Source organism: Macaca mulatta, chromosome 15 (assembly GCF_049350105.2).
Source record: "Macaca mulatta isolate MMU2019108-1 chromosome 15, T2T-MMU8v2.0, whole genome shotgun sequence".
Lineage (NCBI taxonomy): Eukaryota > Metazoa > Chordata > Mammalia > Primates > Cercopithecidae > Macaca > Macaca mulatta.
The window spans coordinates 61071038-61096522 of NC_133420.1; the positions used below are offsets into that span (position 1 = coordinate 61071038).

At 47.7% G+C, this 25485-nt stretch overlaps 1 protein-coding gene across 4 annotated transcripts in view; it reads right to left on the reverse strand.

The window, feature by feature from the left end:
• Positions 1-18679, reverse strand: part of CCDC180 (coiled-coil domain containing 180) — a 68589-nt gene extending 49910 nt beyond the window's left edge. For 3 of the 4 annotated variants that reach the window (XR_013404670.1, XR_013404671.1, XM_077965681.1), the window contains exons 1-12: positions 18611-18673; positions 18286-18435; positions 16842-17032; positions 14250-14338; positions 13098-13207; positions 11925-12053; positions 11718-11828; positions 11500-11595; positions 9236-9399; positions 7881-8000; positions 2866-2945; positions 106-194 (exon numbers count right to left, since the gene is read on the reverse strand). Coding sequence is in view for 2 of the 4 variants with exons in the window: in XM_077965681.1 (XP_077821807.1) it covers positions 106-194; positions 2866-2945; positions 7881-8000; positions 9236-9399; positions 11500-11595; positions 11718-11828; positions 11925-12053; positions 13098-13207; positions 14250-14338; positions 16842-17032; positions 18286-18354 (1248 nt within the window). In the remaining 2 variants the exon portion in view is untranslated. Of the gene's footprint in view, positions 1-105; positions 195-2865; positions 2946-7880; positions 8001-9235; positions 9400-11499; positions 11596-11717; positions 11829-11924; positions 12054-13097; positions 13208-14249; positions 14339-16841; positions 17033-18285; positions 18436-18610 lie in introns of all 4 variants that reach the window. The other variant, XM_028835047.2, reaches the window with a different exon arrangement.
• Between the last annotated feature and the right edge of the window lie 6806 nt (positions 18680-25485).

A 25485-nucleotide genomic window follows, 5' to 3' on the forward strand; every position in this document is an offset into this window, starting at 1 on the left:
GGGGACATAGCTGGGGAGGGGAAGGTAGTGGGGATGGGGCCAGGGAAGGCACTTCAGGTCCCGCCCAGGCATTCCTCTTCTCAGGCCTGCAGGAAGGGTGCCCACCTTACAATTCTGCACAAGCATCAGGCACTCCTGCCATGTCTTCTCATACAGCAGGCGGATCCGCATCATGCAGTCCACATGGTAGGTGTCTCCATGGGCAGAAAACAAAGCAAATCAGTCCACCAGGAAGAGAGGATTAGAAAGGGGAGTGTCCCCTCTGCAAAGGAGCAAAGTGCCTCCACAGCAACATTTATTTAGGTGAAGATCAGTGGTCCCGATTCAGATCAGGGGCTGGTGTCCCCTTACAAAGGCCCCGACACCCCAAGATAAGGATCTCAAATGAAGAGCTTGTCTATCTGTTCTGAATCCATTCTGACCCTGACTCTTGACTCGGTTTCAGGGCTGGTGAAATTCCTTTTGGGAAGCTGCACCAAGTTGTAAACCAGTAATGAGAATGGAGATCAATGAGCATTTACTGATCCTATCTGTGTTCATCCCTGAAAAACTGAAGGCACTAGCAGAACGCGCGGAAGCTTGCTTTTTTATTTATTTTCTCTATTTCTCCTCTCTTCAGTTTCCCAGCTTATAATAAACTCAGTGTGACTCTGATGTCCAGGATAAGCAACTCTGGTTTAGTGCTGTTGGCAATTTCTAGAAACTGAAAGACCACACAGAGATTTGGTGGTGGTTTTTCTTTGTCCAGGGCTGGGGAGAAGGGCAGGGGGATGGCAGCTGGGTGTAGATTTAGGATATCTGGGAGGGTTGACAGATGCTAGAACTGACGAGAAGAAACTCTAAATCTGCTTCTTCCTGTCCCCAGGCTAGTTCCTAGGCCAAGGTGTCCACACCCTTCCGTGAGGCCGCTTTGATGGGCTCTCCCACATCCCCCTGCTTCCACTCCTGCATCCCTCTGGGCCATTTGCACCCCCTGACATCATCACCCCCAGCTCAGAACCTTCCACTGAGTTCCCACTGCCCTCAGGATAAAGCCCAGACTTCCACGTGCAGCCCACGTGGCCAGCAGAGTCCGGCTGCTTTGCATCTTCCAACCTCCCCTCCCTGTTTCCAAAGGCCCCAGTCCTGTCTTGCCTCCAGGGCACCCTACACTGTATCCCTGCCTGGAATGCTGCCTCCCTCTTGGCCTGGCTGACTTTTACCTCCCTTGCAGTTCTCAACCACATGATCATTTCCTTGTCAATGTCTTCCATGACCCTGAACCAGCTGTGTCCCTGACTATGGCTCCCACGGCTGGGAACCTGTCCATTCCCTGCTTGCTCTGACCTCTGCTCTGGACTGGAAGTGCCCGAGGGCAGAGCCAGCTACTGAATGCCAGGGCTCAGCACAATGCCTGTCTGTAGGAGGCACTGAATGAATGGTAGCCATTGCTATTATATAGAGTCTTGTGGCTCACACAGAAATACCCTTAGTATTATAAACCTGAGAGCCCTAGAAGCAATGGCGTGTACTACTAGCTGAAGTACCCAAGCTAAGTCCAGCTGTGACACTTCATTGGCTGTGTGACCTTGGGCAGGATACTTCACCTCTCTGTGCCACTAAACCCTTCTCTTACTACAAGAGGACAATGATACAACTGACCTCACTAGGTTGCTATGATCCTCTAAGGAGATGAAAAACTTATTACATATCTTCTAGAGCAAGTCGTGTCAAACCTTTTCTATAGAGGGCTAGAGAGTAAACTGTTTTAGCTTTGCAGTCATACAGTCTCTGTTGTAACTACAGATGTTCCTTTATTTACAATGGGGTTACGTCCTAATAAACCCACCATAAGTTGAAAATATTTTCAGTTGAAAATGCATTTAATATACCTAACCTACTGAACATCATGGCTTAGCCTAGTCTATCTTAAATGTGCTCAGAAAACATACATGAGCCTACAGTTTGGCAAAATCATCTGGCAACAGAGTACACTAGTTTACCCTCATGATCACAGGGCTGACTGGGAGCTGCAGCTTGTCACCGTTGCCCAGCATTGCCAGGGAGTATCCCACCATGTATCCAGGCACCACAGCCCCCAGGAAAAGAGCAAAATTCAAAATCTGAAGTACAGTTTCTGCTGAATGTGTACCACTTTCACACTACTGTAAAGTCGAAAAGTCCTAAGTTGAACCATCCTAAGTCAGCGGCCATCTGCATTCACTTCTGCCATTTAGAGTGAAAGCAACCAGACAATACGTCAACAAATGAGGCAGTTGGGGGGTCTAACAACACTTAGTTCCAAAACCAGCAGTCAGCACACAGTTTACAGCCTGACTGCCCTTATTATAGAGCATTTTGAAACATCGCCATTTGTGATTGAGGACTCTGTATAAGCCAGGCACTGGACTACCACTGGCCATCCACCCCACAAGCAGGGACCATTATTACTCTTCTTGCCATCCCTATTTTACAGAGGAGGACATTGAGGCCACCGGAGGCCCTGATTTTCCCAAGGTCACACAGCCCGGGAGGAGCAGAGCTGGGCATCAAGACCATGTGCTCCACCTCACACTCTTGGGGCATGCTCCTGGGCTTCCTCAAGGAGGGCATCAGAGCCATCTCTCTGTCTCCATGCTTGGGTCAGGGGTCAGGGGTCAGGGGTCAGAGGGTGTGGCTAGTGTAGCTGCAGGCTAGGCAGTGAGGAAGGGAGGTCTTGGGAAAGGAGGAGGGGCCTTTTAAGCTCTCAGAGCTCACTCTTCCTGCCACACCCCCATCCCTCCTCCCAACGATGGTCGTACCACTCACTTGAATGAGCTTCAGCAAAGCAACTGCTTGAACAGAGTTCTGGAAAAATGCAGGTGGAGTCCCACAGACGTCACTCACCTAGCTCCTTGTTCATGGAGTTGAGGGAAGAATGCCACTCAGTCAGCTGAGTTTTGCTGTAATTGGGGGGCAGGAGGTCACTGGGAAGGAAGATACGGCAAGTAAGTCACACAGGAACAAAAGTTTACTAACCAAAATGGGTAGTATCTTCAAGAAACATAGCTCCAGAAAATCGTCGATTTAAATACTGAAGAACAAAGGGAACTGCTGGGGATTTCCTGGTGTTCAAACATGACCCGGTTGAAAGGTCTTTTAATTAACAAATTCTAAGTAACAAACTTGTTACTTAGAAAAGAAAAGAACATAATTTTTCCAGTGGAAAAAACAAACTGTTCCCATCCCTTGACCAAGGAAGCCTCCTTCTGGGACTTAATCTGAGATGGCATTATAGAATGCATGTAAAGTTTATGTATTAAGATGTTCACTTAACAATGCTGTTCATAAACACACATGATGATTAAAAAACCTTCACATCAACAGTAGAAAACTGTCTAAATAAAGTACAGCAAATCCTCTTCTGAAGTCATTAAATATAGTGTCATAAAAAAGAATGAGATCATGGCCTTTGCGGCAGCATGGATGGAGCTGGAGGCTGTCCTCCTACATGAACTGACACAGGAACAGGAAACCAAATACCGCAGGTTCTCACAAGTGGGAGCTAAACTTTGAATACATATGGGCATAAAGAAGAAAACAGACACCAGGGCCTACTTGAGGGTGGAGGGTGGAAGGAGGGAGAGGATGGAGAAGCTACCTATAGTTTATTATGCTTATTACCTGGGTGACAGAATAATCTGTACACCAAAACCCCACAACACGCGATTTGCCTAGGTAACAAACCTGCACATGTATCCCTGAATCTAAAATAAAAGTTGAGAAAAAGATACCAAATTCTTTTTTAAATTTTTGTTTTTAAGTTCCAGGGTACATGTGCAGGATGTGCAGGTTTGTTACATAGGTAAACGTGTGCCACGGTGATTTCCTGCACCTATTAACCCATCACCTAAGTATTAAGCCCAGCATGCATTAGCTATTTTTCCTAATGCGCTCCTTCCCCCTACCTCACCCCCAACAGGCCACAGTGTGTGTTGTTCCCTTCCCTGTGTCCATGTGTTCTCATCATTCAGCCCCCACTTTTAAGTGAGAACACACGGCATTTGGTTTTCTTTTTTTTTCTTTTTTTTTTTTTTTTTTTGAGACGGAGTCTCGCTCTGCCACCCAGGCTGGAGTGCAGTGGCCGGATCTCAGCTCACTGCAAGCTCCGCCTCCCGGGTTCACGCCATTCTCCGGCCTCAGCCTCCCGAGTAGCTGGGACTACAGGCGCCCGCCACCTCGCCCGGCTAGTTTTTTGTATTTCTTAATAGAGTCGGGGTTTCACCGTGTTAGCCAGGATGGTCTCGATCTCCTGACCTCGTGATCCGCCCGTCTCGGCCTCCCAAAGTGCTGGGATTACAGGCTTGAGCCACCGCGCCCGGCCGGCATTTGGTTTTCTGTTCCTGTGTTAGTTTGCTGAGGATAATGGCTTCCAGCTCCATCCATGACCCTACAAAGGACATGATCTCATTTTTTAATGGTTGCATCGTATTTCACGGCGTATATGTACCACATTTTCTTTATCTGATTAGACATCTAAGTTAAAAAAAAATAGTGTGGCAGATTAAAAAATGGTCAGCTCCCTCCCATGGGGGAGGTAGAGTCTATTTCTCCAGTCCTGTAATCTGGGTGTGGCTATATAACTGGCCTTAGCCAATGGGACATTAGCAAATACAACCTAGCAGAGGCTTGGGAAGGGCTGTGCATGGATTTGTCCTCTCCTGCTGCAGGGACCTTCTGCCACCCGCTGTGTGTAGGATCCCAGGTTGGCCTCCTGGAAGCTAAGAAAGTATATGGAGAGAGGACCCAGCTGACCCAGCAGAGACTCCAGACACACAGGTGAGGCCATCCTAGACCTTCCAGCCCTGGCCAAGCCAGCCCACACAGGGGGAACCACCCAGCTGACTTACAGAATTATGAAAAACTAGACATGATTGTTGTTTAAAGACGCTAAAAATTGGATGATGTTTAACGGTGTGGAAGAGGTGTATTGCTAGAGGGATCATATGATTTATTGTCTAAACCAGGACATTTTTGACAGTGAAAGAGGTCACTATGAATGATTATGCCAGAACAAGATGTGTCACCCAGTATGGTCTTGGGCAAACAGGGATTCAGGTAACCCTACTCATAAATGGACAGTAAAGAGCAAAAGGTAGGTACAAGAGTATGCATAGCACTATCTCAACTCTAAGCATTACACTAAATGTAATGTGGTCTCCTGGAACAGAAGAAGGACACCAGTGGAAAAACAGGTGAAATGCAGATGAAATCTGGTGTTTAGTTAACAGAAATGCATCAAAATGAATTTGTCACTTTTGATGAATGTCCAGTGGCATACAGAATGGCAGCATTAAGGGAAACTGGGTGAAGAGTTAGGGTTAGGAATTCTGTGTGCTATCTTTGTAACTTTTCTAGAAATTGAACATAACTCCAAAATACAAATTTTATTTTTTGAAAAAAAAATTTTTTAAATCATATGCACATATACTTATTGGGGCCAAGAAAACTCACGGGAATTCTCCCAGGTGTTTGGATATCTCCCTGTCAAGGCCTTGGGGAATGTTAGCTAGACTTTCCCCTCTGCCATCACTACCACACGCTCCCAGCAGACCCTGTGTTTGAGTAGCAAGGATCCCCGCCAAGTTTCTGGAGATTAGGGGGTTCCAGAAGAAGGGCCTAAAACTGTGGGCCAGGATGGTGTGTGGGATCCCCACACTGCCCTATGAGGCAGTCCCCTTGGGACAGCTCCTCGAGCTTGATTAGAAGGCTCTTCACTGCCTGACAGATCAGGGAGGAAGAGAGGGTCATCTACACAGTGGGTTTTCTGGGTGCTATCAAGGCCCCAAGACCCAGCCTTCTCTACTGATGTTCACTTGAATCGATGACCAAGGTTTTACAACTTTACCTTTAGACCTGTGTGCTCCAGACTTGTGTTCACAGGACACACTTCTGGATGCCAGAATTGTGTCCTGACCTCACCTCTCTACATACTTCCACTGCAAAGGAGTTTCGTGGTCCTGCCAACACCCACTCTCCCCCTGATTTGCAGAGTTGTCCCACCTTCCTCCAGGCCAGGTCTAATGGCCTGCCCGCTCCCCCTGCAGACACTGCCATTGCACAGTGTCTCCAAGCTGTGGCCAGAAACGTCTATGGGTACATTTTTTTCTCCTTGTGTTTGATCCTGTCCCTCTCTTCCATTCAGACAGGTGACCAACCAATCCACATTGACATCCTGTGAGAGGGATGTGGCAGGGCAGCCCAGAAATGTTTCTGGCTTTCATTCTCAAAAGCCTAATTTCTTGGGAGAGTCTAGTGCATTGGTGAGAAGGTGCTTGTGGCAGCAGGCTGAGAGCCCAGGGGACCAGGTATTTCCTCAACCCCTATACAAAGAGGCTGTGGGGAAACGCAAACAGAGCAGGACAGGCAGCTGCCTGGCAGTGGCAGCCTGGATTCTGCTTCCTGGTGGCACTATGGGAGCATCTGCAAGACCTAGGGCCCTGGAGAGAAACCACTGCCTGTGCGTGAAGACTCAGGGGCTCAGAGCAGCCTCCTTGAGGAGGTTCCTATGTCCACTTGTCTGGAGGCAGTAGGAGCCCAGTGGCATTGGGGTGAACTATAACTGAGAACCAGACATCCCAACAGCAGCCCTGGCATTGCATGAAATTCTAGAACTTTGCCTCAAGGGATATGACTCCCAGAAAGACCAAGTTCTATCCAACTTAAAGAACAGGGGCTCAGAGTTGGAAAGAAGTTGAATTATAGAAAAGAACACAAGTACTTTCCCTGTTCTGAGATGTGTATCCATCTTGTTAATTTTACACCTGGATCAAAATGTAACTGTACAAAATGTCAAACACAAGGAGAAAAACTGGGCCGGGTGCAGTGGCACACACCTGTAATCCCAGCACTTTGGGAGACCGAAGTGGGTGGATTGCTTGAGCTCAGGAGTTCGAGGCCACCCTGGCCAATATGAAGAAAGCCCACGTCTACTAAAACTTCAAAAATTAACTGGGCGTGGTGGCTCATGGCTGTAGTCCCAGTTACTCTGGAGGCTGAGATGGGAGGATCGCCTAAGCCAGGAGGCAGAGGTTACAGTGAGCCGAGAGTGCACCACTGCACTCCAGCCTAGGCAACGGAGTGAGACCTTGTCTCAAAAAAAAGAAATTAACTGTCCATGGGGTAGGAGGTGCCTGCCTAGGGGCAGGCCCTCTAGCTCAAGCCATGTGGAGCCTTACTAGTCTTTTACATCCTAGGAGAAGTTAGGACCTGGGGGTGCAGAGATGAGAAGAATCTGTGTCCCAGGTTACTAGAGAGCATTTCCACAACACACGGCACCTCCACTTTGCAGTACCAGGAAAGCTCCATCCTGCTTCTGAGAGTGGAGGCTACGAACTCCCTGGACAGTGGATTCTAGGATCTAGAACACTCAGTGGGCACCCCACTGAATAGCTTTCTCATGAAACTGAAATCAGGGCTGGGTGGACCCACATCTGAGGAGAGCTTCCACAGCCTCTGACAGGTGCCTCCAGCCTCCAGTGTCAGATGCCTGATACACACCTCCAAACTGCAAAGCTCATGGAGCCACTCCGCTCCCCAGTGCCCTCAGAAAAAGGTCCAAACCCCTCCACCTGGCCACAGGCCCTGCGTGCTCTGATCTGTGCCTCCTTCTCCCTCACCCCCGTTCATTGCTTCTTTCAAGCTGTTTGGCAGCTACACCAAGCTTCTTCCTGCAGCAAATGGGCCATGCCCTTTCTTGTGAGTGGGGCTGAAATGGCCTAGGCGGCCAGCCCAGGGCCAGAGAGCTGGGAGTTGGCCTACTTAGTCTGAAGGATGTCTTGGGGGACAGGTTGTAGGCCACTTCTGCCTCCCCCACTGAACCCCAAGAAGCACCCCTCCCGGGCCACCCCTCCTGCCCATACCAGATGGTGCAGAGGTGCTTCAGCCGCCTTTGCTGCAGGACGTTCTGGGTCTTCAGCATGACCTCTAGCTCCTTCACCACAGCCTGGGGAGTATGGATACTCTCACTGGCCATGAACTCACTGGTGATCAGACATTTTGGCACCATAAAGGGGAGAGAAGGAGCAGGGCAGGAGTGAGAGAGGGAAGAGAACCATGGTGAGAGCATTCAGAGCCCCAGCACTCCTTCCCTAACACCACCCCAGCCCCTTCCTCCCCAGCCTTTGCCTCTCCTCTAGCACCCTAAAGAAAGGAGAGAGAGAGGGTGGGAGGGAGAAATGGGGGAGGGAGAAATGGAGGAAAGAATGGATGGATAGTCAGGTCAGTGGAGCTCTGGCACCAACAGCATGAGACCAGCAGGCTCAGATTTGGTGGGCTCCTGACCGCCTCCTGCCTGCTCTGTAACTTTGGTCAAGTCCTTCTCCTACTCTGAGCCGCAGTTCCTTCTTCTGTAAAATGGAACTCATGATGGTGCCTTTCTCATTGGCACTTGTGCGCACTCAGTAAAATGATGCAAGCAAGGCCCCTAGCACTGCGCTTGGCTCATGGGAAATGCCCAGTAAACGGCAGCCATTGCTATCACTGTCGATGATGTTTGGCATTTATAACAGCTTCCCAGTGCCAGGCCCAGATAGGCACTTTCCATGCAGTATCTGGATGGATCACTGAAACTCTATCACAGGTCCGTTAGGATGCCTGTTTTGCATAGGAAGAGACAGATTCCGAATGTTCAAGGGCTTGGTCAAGGTCACGTGGAAAGGCAAGACGGAGGTAGGCCTTCGTACACTTTTCCTTCATCCACAGCAAAAGTGCCCCTTGGCAGAGGAAGCATGGAGAAGGGACTTCTTTTCACGCCCCTCCCATGGGAGGGAGGAAACACGCTCCCCAAGGGAGGGAAGTGCTTGCCTGAAGGCTGTCCATTCGTTCACGCCCAGTGTCCACAGGGTTATGAGTGATAACAAAGAGTGGAAATTATACAGATAATCGGATGAATGTTTTCCAGCTGTATGGAGCTCAGAGAATGGTCATGAAGCAAGGTTCATGAATAAAATATGAAACCGCATATACTGTATGGATCTAAAAGAGCCTGGGAGAAAATATATCAAAATATTTGCTGTGCTTCTCACTGTGGGGAGAGATTAGTGGTGATTTTTAATTTATTCTTTATACCTTTATCTATTTTTAACTTTAAAAAGAGCAGAGAGAAAAAGTAGCATTTTTAAGTAATGGCAAAAAGTGAGGGAGAATGCCAGCCCTAGCCTCTGCCAGCCCCTGGTGGGCTGGAGAAGGAGCTGTGTGTGGTGTGGGTGGCGCTGACCTGAAACTCTGCAGCAGGGCTTCCTTCTTGAGATCCTTCCAGGTGTCCACCAAGCCCTGCCAGCGGTGGCGGCTGTCCAGCTCCTGCTGCAGGGTGGACTCCATCAGGTTGATGAACAGCTGGGCGAGGGCCTTCCGGTTGCCCAGCAGGGCATAGTTCATGACCTGTGGTCACAGATGGACAGGGCTCTAGACAGGACAGGGTCTCTCTTGGGTCAGGGCGAGTGTCAGTTAGAGAGGAGCAGTGGGAGGCTGGAGAGGGGAGGTGCAGGCTGAGGGCTGAGTGTGGTGGTCGCAGGACCTGAGGGGGACTGAGGGCTCAGTGGGCACTCAAGGAAGCTTCCTGGCACTGAGTAGCCATGGACCAGGGTCTTCCTTGAAGGTTTAACCATAGACCCCGACTGCATGAGCTTCATAGCAGCTCCAAGGTCACTTCAGATGTTTGTTAAAGAAGGTGAAAGGAGGTAGGCACTCAGTGAGCTCTAAGTGTTTACTCCTTTTTATAAATTTCTTCCAAAAGCAGAGTGCTTGTGCCATCAGGGACGAGCCACATATGCTTGTTAGGAGAACCGAGACCCAATGGCAAGATGAGGCCAGAGCTAGAACATTCTTCAGCAGTTATCCCATGGCTTCTCAATTGGGCACCCTTGGCATGGGCATGGGGATGATTCTCCATTGCATGGCACTGTTTTGCCCTTTAGCATCCTTGCCCCTGCTTAGATGGGAGTAACTTCCCCCATCCTCCCTGGTTCCAAATACCTCCACACATTTCCCAAAGCCCTCCAGGGAGGTGGCAGTATGCTGGGGCAGTAGGTGAGAACCCTGCCAAGCTCAGAGGCTAGAAATTCCAGTAATGCTTTTCAGTGGAGCCTGAGGCTTGATGCCAGCTGTACTTCCTAGCTGGGTGGCACTGGCGAGTATTTCCTCAACCTACAGATCCGCAGCCATAAAATGGGGTTCATGCTATTTATAGAATAGGGATTTCGTGACAATAAATGAGAAAAACACAGGTAGAGCAAGTAGCAAATGCAAGTTGTAATAATGAGTGAAGCATAGGGAAGGGAAGCAGTGAAACACATCCGGGACACTGAAATCCTTGACTCTCCTATTGGATAAAATGTGCACAACTTAGGAGCCCTCCCTGATCTCAGAAGACAGCTACCACAGCTGGACCCTCTTTTATTATCCTCCCAACAAATCCTGACATGTATTATAGGCAGTCTTACAATGGCTTGACATGATTTTTCAACTTTATGATGGGTTTATGAAGGTGTTAAATGCATTTTTGACTTTCTATACTTTTTACTTATGATGAGTACATTGGGATGTGACCCTATCGTAAGTGGAGGAACATCCATATTATCTTCATTTAATGACTCAGCAAGCTCCAGGCTTGGGCTGAGTCATTTCAGAAGCTTCCACATCCGGACAGTTGAGAAGGTCTGTGCTCACTCTTTGCCTGTGCTTTATCCGGGTCACCACGGTGCTGACGTGGGCTGGACCTGTCTGTGATTCTAAACACCGTCCTCTTTTCAGCCTACTGTGTTGCCAGGAGGCCCCTTATCCAGCAAGCTCAGCTCACTGCACAAGACCAGGAAACCCACAATGTGCCTTTGGGCAGCCAAAAGAGGAGTCCTCTCTCGCAGCAGAGGAGTCAGACTTTGCTCTGACTTTGGAGACATCATGAACAACCTTGAATTTTGTGCTTTCCACCCCAAGGAAAGCGGCCAGGGGGAGGGGTGCTGGGGGCACCGACAGGGGAAAGCAGTGGGGACAGAACCAAGAGGCAGGCTCAGCAATGGGCACAGACCACTGGGAGGAAGAGAGGCAAGAAGAGGCAGAAAAGCCAGACACAGCAGGCAGAGCAGGTCACTCGAAGGTGGAAACCACCCTGAGACCACCGTAGTCCCCCAACGATGACTCTATAGTGTAGCACCTATTGCATTGCACACAGTTGCTGAGACATGACCTAGTAGATGCTCAGTAACATCGCCAGCGCTCCAGACAATAGCCCTATATGAGGTATGCCTGGTTCAAGATGTCAGGGAAATATGAAATGTACTTTAGAAAGATCTCTATTGAAAAATGCTTACGATAGCAAGGACTCTGCTTCTCTACCTAAGAGACCCACCTGGGCCCCTTAGAAATGTAATAGATGAGAAGCCCACCATTCCCGAGACACCAGACACCAGGTTCGGGGTGTCCCGGGTTCCTGGTCCTGCCCCTTCTCCCATGGGCTGATCCCTGCCCAGGAAAACCACTCACCATGGCTTCTTTATTTATCAGCTTGTACACATCGGGCCGCATGAGGTATGAAGTTTTCTCTATGACTTCGGCATATTTCTTCAACACACCTTTTAGCTAGAAATGACAAGGTACCATACTTAGTGACTCATTTCCTGGAGAACTAAAAGGAAACAGAAGGATGCCTAATAAACCTGGCAAGTGACAATCACCACAGAGCCCACCTGCAGCCGACTTACTTTATTGACTCGAGAGAACTCCAGCGAGTGCAGGGCCTCATCCAGCTCCTTAATCTCCTGCTTCTGGAGCAGGAACCGCCTGGCCACCTTATCCCACAGCTCTAGCAGGGCCTATGCAGAGAAGTCTGGGTCAGGTTAGGAGCCGGTGGGAGGGAGGAAAGAAGCAGGACCCGGGTGGGGCAGGCCCAGCCATGAAGGGACCCCTACTTGGATGGTGTAGTCCTCAAGGTTGGTGTCGTTTTCCACCTTTAGGAAGAGACGGTTCATTTCTTCATCAGACTCGGTCAGCTTCTTCAAAAAAAGTCCCGCTGTGTCCACAATGAGAGCTTCCATTTCCTGCAACAGGCCAGGGGGATGATGGCCACAGCATCAGAACCCCCAGGAAGGAGAGAGCCCTCCCTGTCATAGGCGAAGTGCCAGGCATGGTCCCATCTCAAAAATGATGATCGTTGCCTAGACCTAAGGAGTCGAGGCTCGCTAGTCAGCTCACAGCCATGCCACACACTCTGCACTGAGCCCTCCTTCTTGGCTCATTTGATCCTCATCACAGTCTTCAAACTGGCTGCTGACATCGGGCCTAGCCTACAGTTGGCACTCAGCAAATATTCATTAAAGAAGTGGCCAAATGAAAGAATGCCAAGTTTACTTCAGATGAGGAAACTGAGGCTCAGGTAGATGGCTTCACCAAAGCCACAGAGCTCAAGGGTGAAAGCAGACCTGGCATCTAGTTGGGAACGTATGAAGAAACATGGCTGGAGAGCCTGTTCTTGGTGCTTTGGGCACAGAGCCAGCTCCAGGAATCCAGGGCAGGGCAACACAGGTCAGAGAAGACTCAGGGAGAAGGGGACAAGTGGAAATCTGGGGCTCAGGGCAATCCAGAAGGGCAAAGGCTGGTCTCATTTAGGGAACATTCCAGATACCAGTGTGTCTGGAGATGAGGTCTCTGGAGAGGAATGAGAGCTGAATGGGGGGCAGTCCATAAGAGCCCAGCAGAGCCGGGCTGTCAGCGGTGGGTGTGCCATTCTGCCCTTCATCAGAAGGACTGAGCAGGGAGGCCAAAGGCTAGGTTTGGTGTCAGACCTGGAGAGCAGTTCTGACTTGGGCCTTATGCACCAAGTCAGGTAAGCCTCTCTGGGCCTCACTGCAAAAGGATAATAACAGCACATGACCTGTAGCGCTTTTCCAAGAACTACGGGGAGCTGTGCTCACAAACACTCATAACGAGCCACTCAGGCACTAGGAGACGGTTCCATGTCTGTCTAAGGCTCTGTGAGCCCCTGAGGACCTCTGCTGGAGAGGGGAAGGGAGGCTGGGAGCCATGACACACCCGCCTTTGGAACGGCACAGGAAGGGAAGAGGAGGGAGAGGGAGGATTCTCACCTTTCCAACCTGCGCAATCTCCTCCTCAAAGCTGGCCAGAGCGCCCTCGTAGCTCCTCCTCTTGTGTTCTGCTCGCCTTTGAAAGGTGCTGGTGCTCATCTTCTCAGGAACTGTGAAGCAACAACAGAGGTGATGAGGCTGCCTTCAGAGCTCTCAGGCAAAGGCAGCACAGGCAGGCAGCCCCTGCACACCGAGGCCCGACTCAGAAGGTGGACCCGAGAGCCAGGTCAGGGTGGCAGAGGCTTAAGGAAAAACAGAAAAGACGACAGTGATTCCTGAGTGCTAGAGGGACTGAGGCCTCAGATACATAGTTAAAAGCTGAAAAATCTCCTAAATAGTATGCACAGAATGTTTTTTTAAAAAAAAGTTCTATGGAAGCAAATACACACAGAAATGATAGCTACCAACACTTCCATAGTACTTCCTGCATAGTGGGTATTGTTCAAACTCAGCTAGTCTTCACGCTGAGGCCACGAGGTGGTTTCCATTCCTAGCCTCGCCTCACAAGTGAGGAAACTCAGTCATGGTAGGTTGAAGAACCAAGCTGGCCAGCAGCTGAGCAGGGATCTGGGCCACTTGCTTCCAAGTCTATGCTCCTGCCACATGCTCTGCTGTCCCCCTTATCCAGGTGGGAAGCCGGATGCCACATGGGTTAACCAGGGGTGGGTTGGGGTGGGGGCTGGTGACTCTTCGGAGAAGAAGAGGCGCCATTGTGAAGGGGAAGGTTTTACTTTCTCTTTCTCTCCTTCCTTTGTTTGTCTTCAGTGAACACGTATTTTTTTTAATCATAAAGAAAAAAGGTTTTTATATTAGGATAAGGTCAAACTAGGACAATGTGGTAGGAAGGAAGAAAATGCAGATGAGAAATACTGTTGGGAACTTGCAAGAAAGTGCGTGGAATCCTTTAGTCACCTGGTTTTCATCAGTAACTGCCCTCCATGCAGGCAGCTCCCCTCCTCCCCCAGCTCCCTGCACAGGTGAGGACTCTCGGGTGAGATGCTCAGGGAGAATGCCCTTCAGGTGACTGAGCTGAGGAACACAGTGGGAGCTCAGGGCCTTCCTCAGAGGAGTTGCCAGGAGACGTCCCCACCTCCTGCCCAGGTCTTGCCCTGGCCCAGGACAGGCCTGCCTTGAGGCTGAATGGAGGCTCACCCATAGTGTCCATGAGACCCCGCACTTCTCGGGCAGCGATGGTGCTCTCACTCTCTCGGGCTTTTTCTCTCTTGGCTCTTTCCTTTTCCCTGAGACACAAGCAGAGAAGAGTGAAGTCCCGATGCCATCCATGGCAGCTCTGGCACATAAGGGCACCAAGGGGTGATTCTCCAGAGGGCCTGTGGACAGCAGCAATGGACTAGGCACACCCCAATTCCAGAGAGCCCTGAGGCAGTGCCCAGGTTCCCAAAAAACGCCACTTGGGGTCCCCTGCCAGCAGACACCGTGGGTCCCTAGGTGAGAGGTTGGGTTCCTGCCTTCAGGGAGCCTGCTCTGGCTCTGGTGGTGAAGTGTGGATGATGAGCCTGAGACACTTCCCAGCTGGGGAAACTGAGGATCAGAAGGGGTATGAGCAGCCCAGTAAAGCCAGATCATGCTAGCTCTTGGCATGCATCCTTATTTGCTCCTTCAGCAACCCATCCTATGATGTACTTGAGGTAACCCTATTTTCCAGAAAGGGGGAAGGGGCTTATAGGAACCACAGAATGCAACAGAGAGGAGACTCCAAGATCCATCCTTGTGACACTAAGGCCCATGGAATTTGGGTGAGGGAGGAGACAGCTGGGGTTCCAGGAGGAACTATTTCAACAGGGAGAACCAGCGGGGTGGATGTGACATCAGCTTTGGAATTGGCATCTGTGAATGCCCTGTCCATGGGGCAAGCACCACAGAAATCCCGCAGCTCCCAGTGACTGCTGCCATTCCTTGGGCCCCCCATATGTCCAACACTTTCCAGCCAACTTCTCATTTAGCCCTCAGTGCAGACCTAGCAGCGAGGAAGTTGCTGGGCCTGGGCTGCAGCTGCTGGGGCCCAGGCCAATCTTCTAGAGAAAGGTCTTTCAGACCCTGTCATTCTAAATGCTCCTGGACCAAGGCAGCCCTGTAGGAGCTGAGATGATGACCCCTGCTGTCAACTCTGGCTTCTTAGTCACTTGCTCCAGGGACTTGGGGCTTGTTTATACCAGTGGTGATTTACCCCCTGGCCTGGGCTGGTCTCCATCCACCCAGGGATCTGCCCTGTGTAATGAGCATATAGGTGGACTGTCCTTGGCTGGCTGACTCTTCAAACATCTGCACCCTTTGCTTTGATGCCTGAGGAAGACAGGGTGCCCTGGCTCTGCCACTCATGTGTTCGGCCCAGTCTGGCCTCTGCTAGCCCTGCAGAGTGTCTAGAGGGAGCTGGGCCTGATGGGTAGTTCCTCTAGATTCCCACCTGGGGCATCAGGCTCCCTGTAACCCTGGACCCCCACCTGGGGCATCAGGCAGGGTGACATGGGCTAGAGAACGCTGATCTCGAGTCTGGGCTTGGGTGGGCCAGTGGATTTTTCCATCTGTCGGGAGTTAAGAGCATGAGGGTCAGAAGCTTTGGGGGTGGCTTTCCTGGGAAAATTCAAAGGCCAGGTCAGGGCAGAGAACTGTACTCATCAAGGGGTCTGTCCCTGCCCCAAAGAGGATGAAAGGAACCACCAAGACAGGCAGAAGAGGCCTGCTTTCTATCCCAGAGTCCCAGGCCCAGCAAGGGTTTATGGCTTGTGTAGAACTCAAAGTGCCTAAGGGAAGCCCCACGCCTGCTCCATTCTCTCAAGAACTCTGGGAAGAAGATCTGTTTCTTCCTTTCCCCATAGCTGAGAGTCAGAGCTCAGCAAACTGAAGTGGCATGCTTAGGAACCGCTGAACCTGGAAGTTCACAAGAAACTGCTGATCTCCATGCCTGACCCCACCTGCTCTCATCTCAGGGAACTGCATTTCTGCTGTTCACCCAGCACTCAGGCCAGAGACCAAGGGCTCTCAGGAGCTCTCTCCTCCCCTCCAATTCATCACTAGGTATCATGGGTTCTGCCTCCAAGAGACACCCGAGGCCCATCGCTGCTTTCCCTCTCACAGCCACCAGTAAGGTTATGAGGACAGCTGCAGTGTCCTGTGCCCTGGCCTTCCTGCCTCTTCTTGAAGCCCCCTACATTCTGCACAGAGCTGCCTGAGGGACTTCAAAACTGCAAATCAGCCGCTCACTGAAGTAAAGTTCAGAATACTGACTGTGGCCTGAGAGGCTGCTCCCAGACTCATCTCCTGCCCTCTCTCAGGGTCCACTTACCTTCAGCCTTCTGGAGGGGGCCAAGACCACCTTTCTCAGAGCCTTGTGCCCATACTGCACCCTCTGGTTTCAGGTGATCCCTTTCCTCAGAGAGCTTTCCCGGCCCCCATCCCATAGCCCCTGTCCCCTTAGTTAGAGCTTTTCTGCCATTGGGGGGATGTGCTTATTTATTTACTTTTGAGGTCTCAAGTTTCATAAGGGTGGGATCCCCACACCCAGTGCCTGGCCCTAGGCACTTAATCAATAATGATTGTGGGAGTGGGAGAATAGCGGCAAGAGAAGCAAACCACCCTGCAAGGTAGGTATTAACCTCCCTGCTTTAGGGGTGGTACTTGAGACTTCACTCCTACAGGCTACTCATCTTGTGCCAGCTCTTTTTGAGTGTTTGAAGGCTCAGGTACTCTAGTGCATGGGGGTGAGGCATGGACAGCAGGACCTACCTGTGGAGAACAGGGTTTTCCATGATCCAGTTGTTGGGGAGGCTGTGCATCCACTTCTGCTGTCGAGGAGACATCACCTCCCCTTCAGGAGTCTCCACCTTCTTCATCATGGGTATCCTGCCACTCTTCAGGGTCACAGAATGCTCTGCAGCCCGCTTCCTGGTGGCCGCCAGGGAGTGGACCAGCTGCACCTGAATCCAGGGAGGACCAGGGATGGGGCAGTGGTCAGAGCTGCTGACTCCCCAGCACTCTCAGGCTGATGGTGGCTGTCTAGAAAGACATCCAGAGAGCTGTATAGAAAGGCACTTTTCAGGGAGGCCTTCAACCCCAGGGCATATCCCTACAGCAGAGCTCTCCTTCCAGTAACAGTCACCCAGCCACTTCAACGAAGGCCTCTTTTTAAGAACCTTAAATGAAGATTAAGATGAACATCTCAGCCTTTTCTATAATCACAAGAAATTGGAAAAACAGAACTGACAAATAATAGGGATTGGCTGAGTAAACATGGTATGTCCGTTTGATGGAATGTTAGGCATTTGTTAAAGATGAGACCCACAAAGAATTTTTTATAACCTCAGGAAATGCTTAGGAGACGATACATTGTTAAACATATCACTTAAACATGCAAATTAAAAATTATAAGCAAAATTATACAGTATGATCTCAAAATTTAAAATGCATAGGAAAAGGCCCTGGAGGAAATATGCCAAGAGTTAAGAATGGCCTTAGAGACAGCAGGATCGTGTGAGTGATGTAATTGCTTTTTGGTTTCTTTAGACTTTTATAATTTCCAGAGGTTTTACAGAGAATTATTTAGGGCTCAAATTAGGAACGCAGATCCCTTTTAAATAAGCAGTACAGAACTTCAAAGGAAGGATTCGGGTCTGTGTGTTTCTGTTAAGATCTTGTTTTGTCTATACAGTGCTTCAGAGAAGACAAGGCAATTGCAATAACCTACACTGTTGTCAAGAGGGCTTCACTTCAATACAGTTATGGGAGTCCTAGATCAACAAGCGGGCAGCCACTCAGCACGGTGAAATACATGGGTGCCCACGGGCATAGAAAAGGGTCTGTGAGATACTGTCACGGAGAAAAAGCAAATTTCAAAACACTAGCACAGAATGAAGCCTATTTTTTAAATACAAAAATTAGACATATTCTTATGCATGGGAAAAAGAGAGGTCACCCAGTGGTTCCATCCAGGCTCTTTCTGAGTAATTTACATTTAAAATTTTAATTTAAGTTTTCTAATTTTCAAGAACCGACATTCTAATTTTGTATTGGTACAAATTTAAGAACCAGTAAGAATTATTTTTAAAATCAAAGTAATTTCAAAGCCCTTGTTTTATTCAATTTCCAGTAGGGAAGCCCTGGGAGGGAGGGAAGTTTGGAAGAAAGCAAGGGAAGAGGCACGGAGAAAAGGGGGACAGACGGCGGCTCCTACCTCAGCCTGGAAGATCTGCTGGTAGGCTTTCCCACTCGGAACCTGGGTCACCTTCCCCACTGACGACATCTTGGCCGCTGGCTGTATGCCCCTGCCGGGAAGCCGTCGTCCAGGAAACGCGTCTGGGCTTTGGTGTCTCAATTGCAATTCCTGAGGTTGGGAAACCGCCCGTCCCAAGCTCAGGTTCAGGTCCAGGCGGGACGACGTCTGGCCTCGAGGCGGCACCCCAGGGCGGGACTCCCGGGGAAGGACTCTCTGCTGGGGGATAGGGGCCTGGGGAATGTCGACTCAGGGTCTTAACTTTCAAGGAACGGATGAAACTAACCTCAGATGAGCTCCGAACTCGAGCAGGAGGCCGGTTCTCCCCGCCGCGCAGGGCGCAAATCCGAAGGGACTTTGGGAACGCGAATAACACAGGATTATTGTTTGTGCTTCACTCTGCCATGCTCTTCTGGGAAAAGTTAACAGCGCTCAAGATGTCGGTTGGGACTGGAACTCCAACGCGGCGCTGAACTCTCATCAGGGACCCTAACCCACCCTCCATGGGACACAGGGAAGGAGAATTGGAGGGAGAGAGTAACCTGATTCAGGTCACGCTAATTAGGCGCCTACTGTGTGCTGAGAAGACCCAACCAGCCCCTCCCATCCCCCTCCCTAGCCCCCCAAATAGACTGAGCAGCCGCTGGACATCCCCCTGAGCCCGGCAGATTGGAGGGAGGCCTTGCGCCCGGCCTGGGCGCGTCCCTGCCTGCAGAAAGCACCTCTCAAGGCAGCCAGGGACGGTCCAGCGACAACTGCAGCTGGACGCCCATGGTCTCCAAGGCAACGCGGAGGGGAGGGACTGCCCTGGCCCCGCCCACGCTTTTCTTCCCAGGGAGGGGAGGTTGCTCTTAGTAATGGGAGCGCCCCACGTGGAGTAGTAAAACTCAACTACTTCCTTCAATGCCAGTTTCTCCTCTCCACAAGGACTACAATCCCAGGGCCGCCAGGAGCAGCACGATTAAATGTTCTGAAAGGTGGTAGGATATATGAGATGTAGCACTGAGCCATCATGATCAACAAAGTCCATCCTATCTTATTTGCCTTGGTTAAAACCAATCTCTGCTGGGAGACAGCATATGGTAGTGTTTGCCTGTAAGTTAGAAGCTGAAAGACTCTGGAAAAGACCATCTGTTTCTCAGTTTAAAAGAGGTTGAGAGCTCAAAATTCAGGGATCAAGGCTTGCCTGGCCAAAGATGAAAATGCTTGTGGTTGGCACTGAACGTGGCCTAGGGTTTCCCATATATATGAGACACCCAGCGCCTTCTTACAGAATCCCTCCCTTTGGCAGTGATATGTTACGATTGCTAATAAATGCTCATTCTTCCGTCCTGGGTTTTATTAACAAGGTGAAGTACTGTAACAAAGATTAGATTCACTTTAGCTGGAAAAAGAAAACGTGTAGGTGACTGAGGGAAGGGATGAAAACACAGTAACAAATAGGTAATGTCCAGGAATTATTTGCAGTCTCATATCTCTTTCCCATCCAAGGAGGCCCTACTGGCTTTGGCCTTGAACGTTAGAAACTATTTTCCCTACCCAGATGCTTTCTGGGTTCTGGTTCCAGGCACATCTGTAATTTAGGGGTTTCTTTCTTTTTAAAAATTATATGGCTATAAATAGTAGGCATGGACATGTCAAGTATGGCATTTTGTTTTAATTGAACTCCACATTTATTGCAGAAAATTAGAAAACAGAAAAACTTCAATGGAGAAAGTAAAATAACCCATAATCCTGCCACTGAGAATTTACCTCCCTTAACTTCCAAGTTTTTGAGACTGTGTGTTTGAGTTTGGATCAAACGTGGAAATTTGTGTTTGCCTTTTGGATGGCATTTCCATTCTCCTCCCAACCTGATAATATCATAGTTGGAAAGACTAACCAGTTAGAGATCATCTGGTTAGTCCACCTCCTGTGTTTAGATATGGGCAAAAAGCCAGAGACAGGGAACGGAAAGAATGACACCAGGGCCTCTGGATCTTTTTCTTGTAGCTCAGCATCACTTTTGATATTTTCCCTCTCACTCTTAACTTTGAAAATGTCTCTTGACCCCATCTTTTCCTTCCTCTATCCCAGACTGTTGTCTGTCTTCTGCATAGTCCAGACAAAGCAGAGCAATGAGGACCACCACAAGAGCAAATATTTAATGAGAAGATTTAATGCCTGCAATAACTATGAGAAGGGTGCCTTAACTAACCCATTTTATAGATTAAGAAACTGAAATTCAGAGTCAGTGACTTGGCCAAGATCTCCAAGATAGGAAGATCTAGGATATGAATCTAGACCCTGTAATTCGAGTCTTGAACCACCTGATCTGTGACTAACCAGGAAAAAAGTTATTTAATCAACTGATTGGATGTGCATGTTGAAGCATAGCATACATATCTAAAAGCATGGAAATCATAAGTGGATAGCTCAATGAATTATCTGAAAGGAACGTGCCTAGTAACCAGCACCCATAAGAAATAGAGCATTACCAACTCTCCAGAAGCCCCTTTTGTGTACCTGTCATGTCACTGCCCTCTCTTCCTGCAGGATAACAAATATTCTAACTTCTGAATTAGTTTTGCTTCTTTAAAAATTTTATTTAAATGGGGACACTTTTATGTTGGGCTTATTTCATTGTGTTTGTAAGTTTCATACTTTTTTTTTTTTTTTTTTTGAGACAGTGTCTTGCTCTGTCACCCAGGCTGGAGTGCAGTGGCACAATCACAGCTCACACTGTAACCTCAAACTCCTGGGCTCAAGCAATCCTCCCACTTCAGCCTCCCAAGTAGCTAGAACTACAGGCATATACCACTATACCTGGCTAATTTTTATTTATTTTTTCATTGAGATAGAGTCTCACGATGTGGCCCACATTGGCCTTGAACTCCTAGGTTTAAGTAATCCTCCTGCCTCAACCTCCTAAAGTGCTGGGATTACAGGCTTGAGCCACCAGGCTAAGCCCATATATACATTTTAATGTGTCTATAGTTTATTTCTGTATAGTATCCCATTATTAAAAAATATATACCCCATTTTGTTAATCCTTTCTATTATTGAAACACATTTGGATTTTTTCAATTTGGAGACTACCAATAATAATGCTGTTCTGACCATTCTTTTGCATGGTGAACATATGTAGGCATTTTTATTGGGTGTATACTTAAGAGTGGAATTGCTAAGTCATAGAATATGTGTATGTTCATCTTTAAGAGATACTACCAAAGAATTTGCAAGTGGTTGTATCAGTTTACACACAACAGTGTATGAGAGTTCCAGTTGCTCTACATCCTCACCAACACTTGATATTGTCTCTTGTTTTTATTTTAGCCACTACATGGTAGTATCATATTATGGTTTTAATTGGCATTTTCCTGATTAGTAACAACGTGGACACATTTCATATACTTGTTGGACATTTGGATGTGGAATGTCTTTTTGTGGAATGTCTAGTCAAATCTTTTGCCCAATTTTCCTGGCATATTGTCTGTCTTTTTTCTCATTTATTTATGGGAGTTAGTTGTATATCATAAATATGAGGCTTTTTCACATAAATCTGGCAAATATGTATTCCCATTCTGTTCTTGCTTTTTTACTCTCTTGAAGGTGTCTTTTAATGAAGTGATGTTACAATTTTAATAGGTCCCAATTTATCCTTTTTTTTCTTTATGGCCAGTACACTTTGTGTCCTACCTAAGAAATCCTTGCCTGCCTCAAGGTCATGAAAATATTCTCTGATATTATCTACTGTAAATATTGTTTTAAACTTTCACATTTAAATTTACAATCCACCTGGAATTGGTTTTTGTTTATAGTGTATGAGTTAGGAGTCAAGATTCATTTCTTTCCCATATGGAGAACCAGCTGACCTGGGCCACTTACTGAAAAGACTATGTTCTCCCTACTGTTCTGCACACCTCTTTCATCATACATAAAATGCCCAAATGTGTGGGTCTGAGTTGGGCTCTGTATTCTATTTCTCTTCATTTCTATCCTTGCACTAGTAGCCCAGACAGCCTTCATTACTATAGTTTTAAACTAAGTCCCAATATCTGGTAGTGTAAGTCCTCCACTTTCTAGTAGGGTGCTGAGAGTGGGGCAGGAAAGTCATTGGGTGGGGGGTTCAGAAATGTTCTCATTGAGGTGACATTTTTTGCTGTGACCAGAAAGACCAGAGGAAGCCAGCCCTGCCCAAGTATTTGTGTGATGGTTATTTTTATGTGTCAACTTGACTAGGCTAAGGGATGCCCAGATAGCTAAGAAAACATTTCTGGGTGTATCTGTGAGGCTATTTTCAGAAGAGATAAGCATGTGAATCAGTAGGCTGAATAATTTAAAAAATGACCTACATAATGTGAGTGGAGATCATCTAATCCTTTGAAGGCCCAAGTATAACAATAAGGTGAAAGAAGGGTGAATTCTCTCTCTCTCTCTCTCTCTCTGAACTGGGACATCCAACTTCTCCTGCTTTTGGGCATCGGAGATCCTAGTTCTCATGCCTTCTGACTGTGGAATTTACACCAGTGGCTCCCCAGGTTCCCAGGTCTTCAGACTCAGACTGAATTACATCACTACTTTTACTGGTTCTATTGCTTGACTATAACATAGTGTAGGACTTCACAGCCTCTGTAATCATAACAAATCTTCTCTTAGCTATCTGTATCTATATATCTATATCTATCTCTCTATTTATCGTATTGGTTCTGTTTCTCTGGAGAACCCTAACACACACAGATTTTGACACTAAGAATAGAGGAAAAGAATTTTAAGGATCAGTTTTCTGAACTGGTTTTGGGGTTTCTGAAAATGGCTCTAATCTGTTTAGATATAAAGATGCTAATGACTTTATTTCCAGTAGTAGAGAGAGCACTGATAGTCCATGTAGTGAACTATTTATAGAGATGTGTAAAATATCTGGATTGGGTACTTCTAATTAACTACTTATAAGAAGGAAAGAAGTAAGTAAGTCTGTGTATGATACTTCCAAACATTTTTTGAAAACTAAGAAATATAATAATGTCAGTTGATTGCTTTCACTACTGGATAAAGAGGTGAAAGAAAAGCTATTTGCGTCAAGTATTTGAATTCCAAGCTCAAGAGCTACATAAATGACTTAATTCAGAGTGTCTAGGTACGCCCTGAGGGAGAGACTTATCTCCTGTAGTTGCACAACTGAAATTACTGAAAATCAGACATAGGATCTTATCCCAGCAATTGGATGAATTACAAGCCAGTTGAACTCCAAGCCTCCCAGGGTGTCCACTGTTAAAGTTCAGGCCTTCATTGGGAAACAGGGTTCTATACGTTGGGATGGGGATGTGAGAGAAAATTTTGATGAAGCTGGGGACATAGAGCTTCTAAATTTTGAAGTCTTCTTTGCCAATGGAAGAGGTATCCCCACTCCCAGAAAAAGGGGCTTTCCCACTCCCAACAGAAATAGCTTCCCACCCACAGTAGTATCAGCCATTCAACCTCTATCTGAGGGCATCAGCCCTGCATTGTCTGAAGAAATAACAACATTATATGAGTTAATTACCATGAAAGATAATAATGATGATTCTTCTCAAGATCTACCCCCACCACCCCTCTCTAGACCTCTAACTAGACTCAAGTCCCAGCAGGCCCCTAAGGTTAGGTACAAAGTGTGACGCATGAGGAGGTACACTACACTCCAGAAGATGTGCTTGAGTTTACTAATTTATATAAGCAGGGATCCAGGGAACATGTGTGGGAATGGATATTAAAGGTATGGGATAATGGTGAAGGAGCATAAAGCTGAACCAGACTGAATTTATTAAATGGGCTCACTAAGCAGAGATTTTGCAGCTTGAGAAGTTAGAAAGAGCTCGGACAATTTGTTTGGTTAGTTTGCTGAGTCATGGATCAAAAGATGAGCAAATTGGAAAAGACTGATCTTTCTTGGTTTAAAGTAGAAGGGACTTAAAGGCTCAAGGATATTGGAATGTTAATGTGAATTTGTCATTTAAAACCCAATCACCCACACCGAAGGGTCCAGAAGACATGTTTTTCTCCAATACTTTGAGAAATACATTTGTGAGAGGAGCTCCAGTATCCTTAAAGAGCTCTGCAATTTCTCTTCTCTGTAGGCCAGACCTTACAGTGGAAACAGCAGTCACTCAGCTGGAAAACCTAAATGCAAGGGGAGTATTTGGATTTTGGACTGGCAGGGGTCAAGTGGAGGCTCAACAGCCCAGACAAGGTGGGCTAAATTACCATAATGAATAGCTGAGACAAAGAAACAATCAGAATTATCTGACTTGCACAGACCTATAATGTTGGCTACTCATTTACACCAGCAGCTTCCCAGGTTCTCAGGTCTTCAGACTCAGACTAAATTACTTCACTACTTTTCTGGGTTCTTTTGCTTGACTACAGCATATTGTAGGACTAGTTAATTACAGTGTTCTTAGAAGTGAAATAGGAAGTCTACTAAATTCTTATATGATCCATATAAGCAGAAAAATTCCAGGTCAAGTCACCAAAAGTCTAATTTGAATCTAAAAACAAAAAATCATGTCTCCTCAATCAATTCCAAGTTTTGGGCCTGTTTATACACTTGGAACCCTTTGAATGAAGGGGAAGTTGGGCCCCCTCAAGGAAGGACACAACTGAAAATTTAGACAGTACTGTTAATCTCTCAGCCTTCCACAAGGGACATACAGCTCTTTACCAAGGTAACTGTGTATTGAGGAAAAGGAAATAATCAGACATTTCAGGGGCTGCTGGACACTGGCTCCAAACTGACATTGATTTCAGGAGAACTGAAACATTCTTGTGGTATCTTGATCACCCTTCTTTGCCGTAAGATATCACACTAGTCTATTACGTTAATGACATTAGACTGATTGGACCTAATGAATGAGAAGTAGCAACTACTCTAGACTTATTGGTAAGACGTTTGCGTGTCAGAAAAGTGGGAAATAAATCTAACTATAATTCATAAGACTTCTACCTCAGTGAAATTTTTAGGGGTTGGGTGGTATGGGGTATGTCAACCTATCCCTTCTAAAGTGAAGGGAAAGATGTTGCATCTAGCTCTTCCTACAACCAGAAAGAGACACAATGCCTGGTGGGGCTGTTTGGATTTTGGAGGCAACACATTCTTCATTTAGGTATGTTACTCTGGCCTTTCCAAGTGGCCCAAAAAGCTGCTAG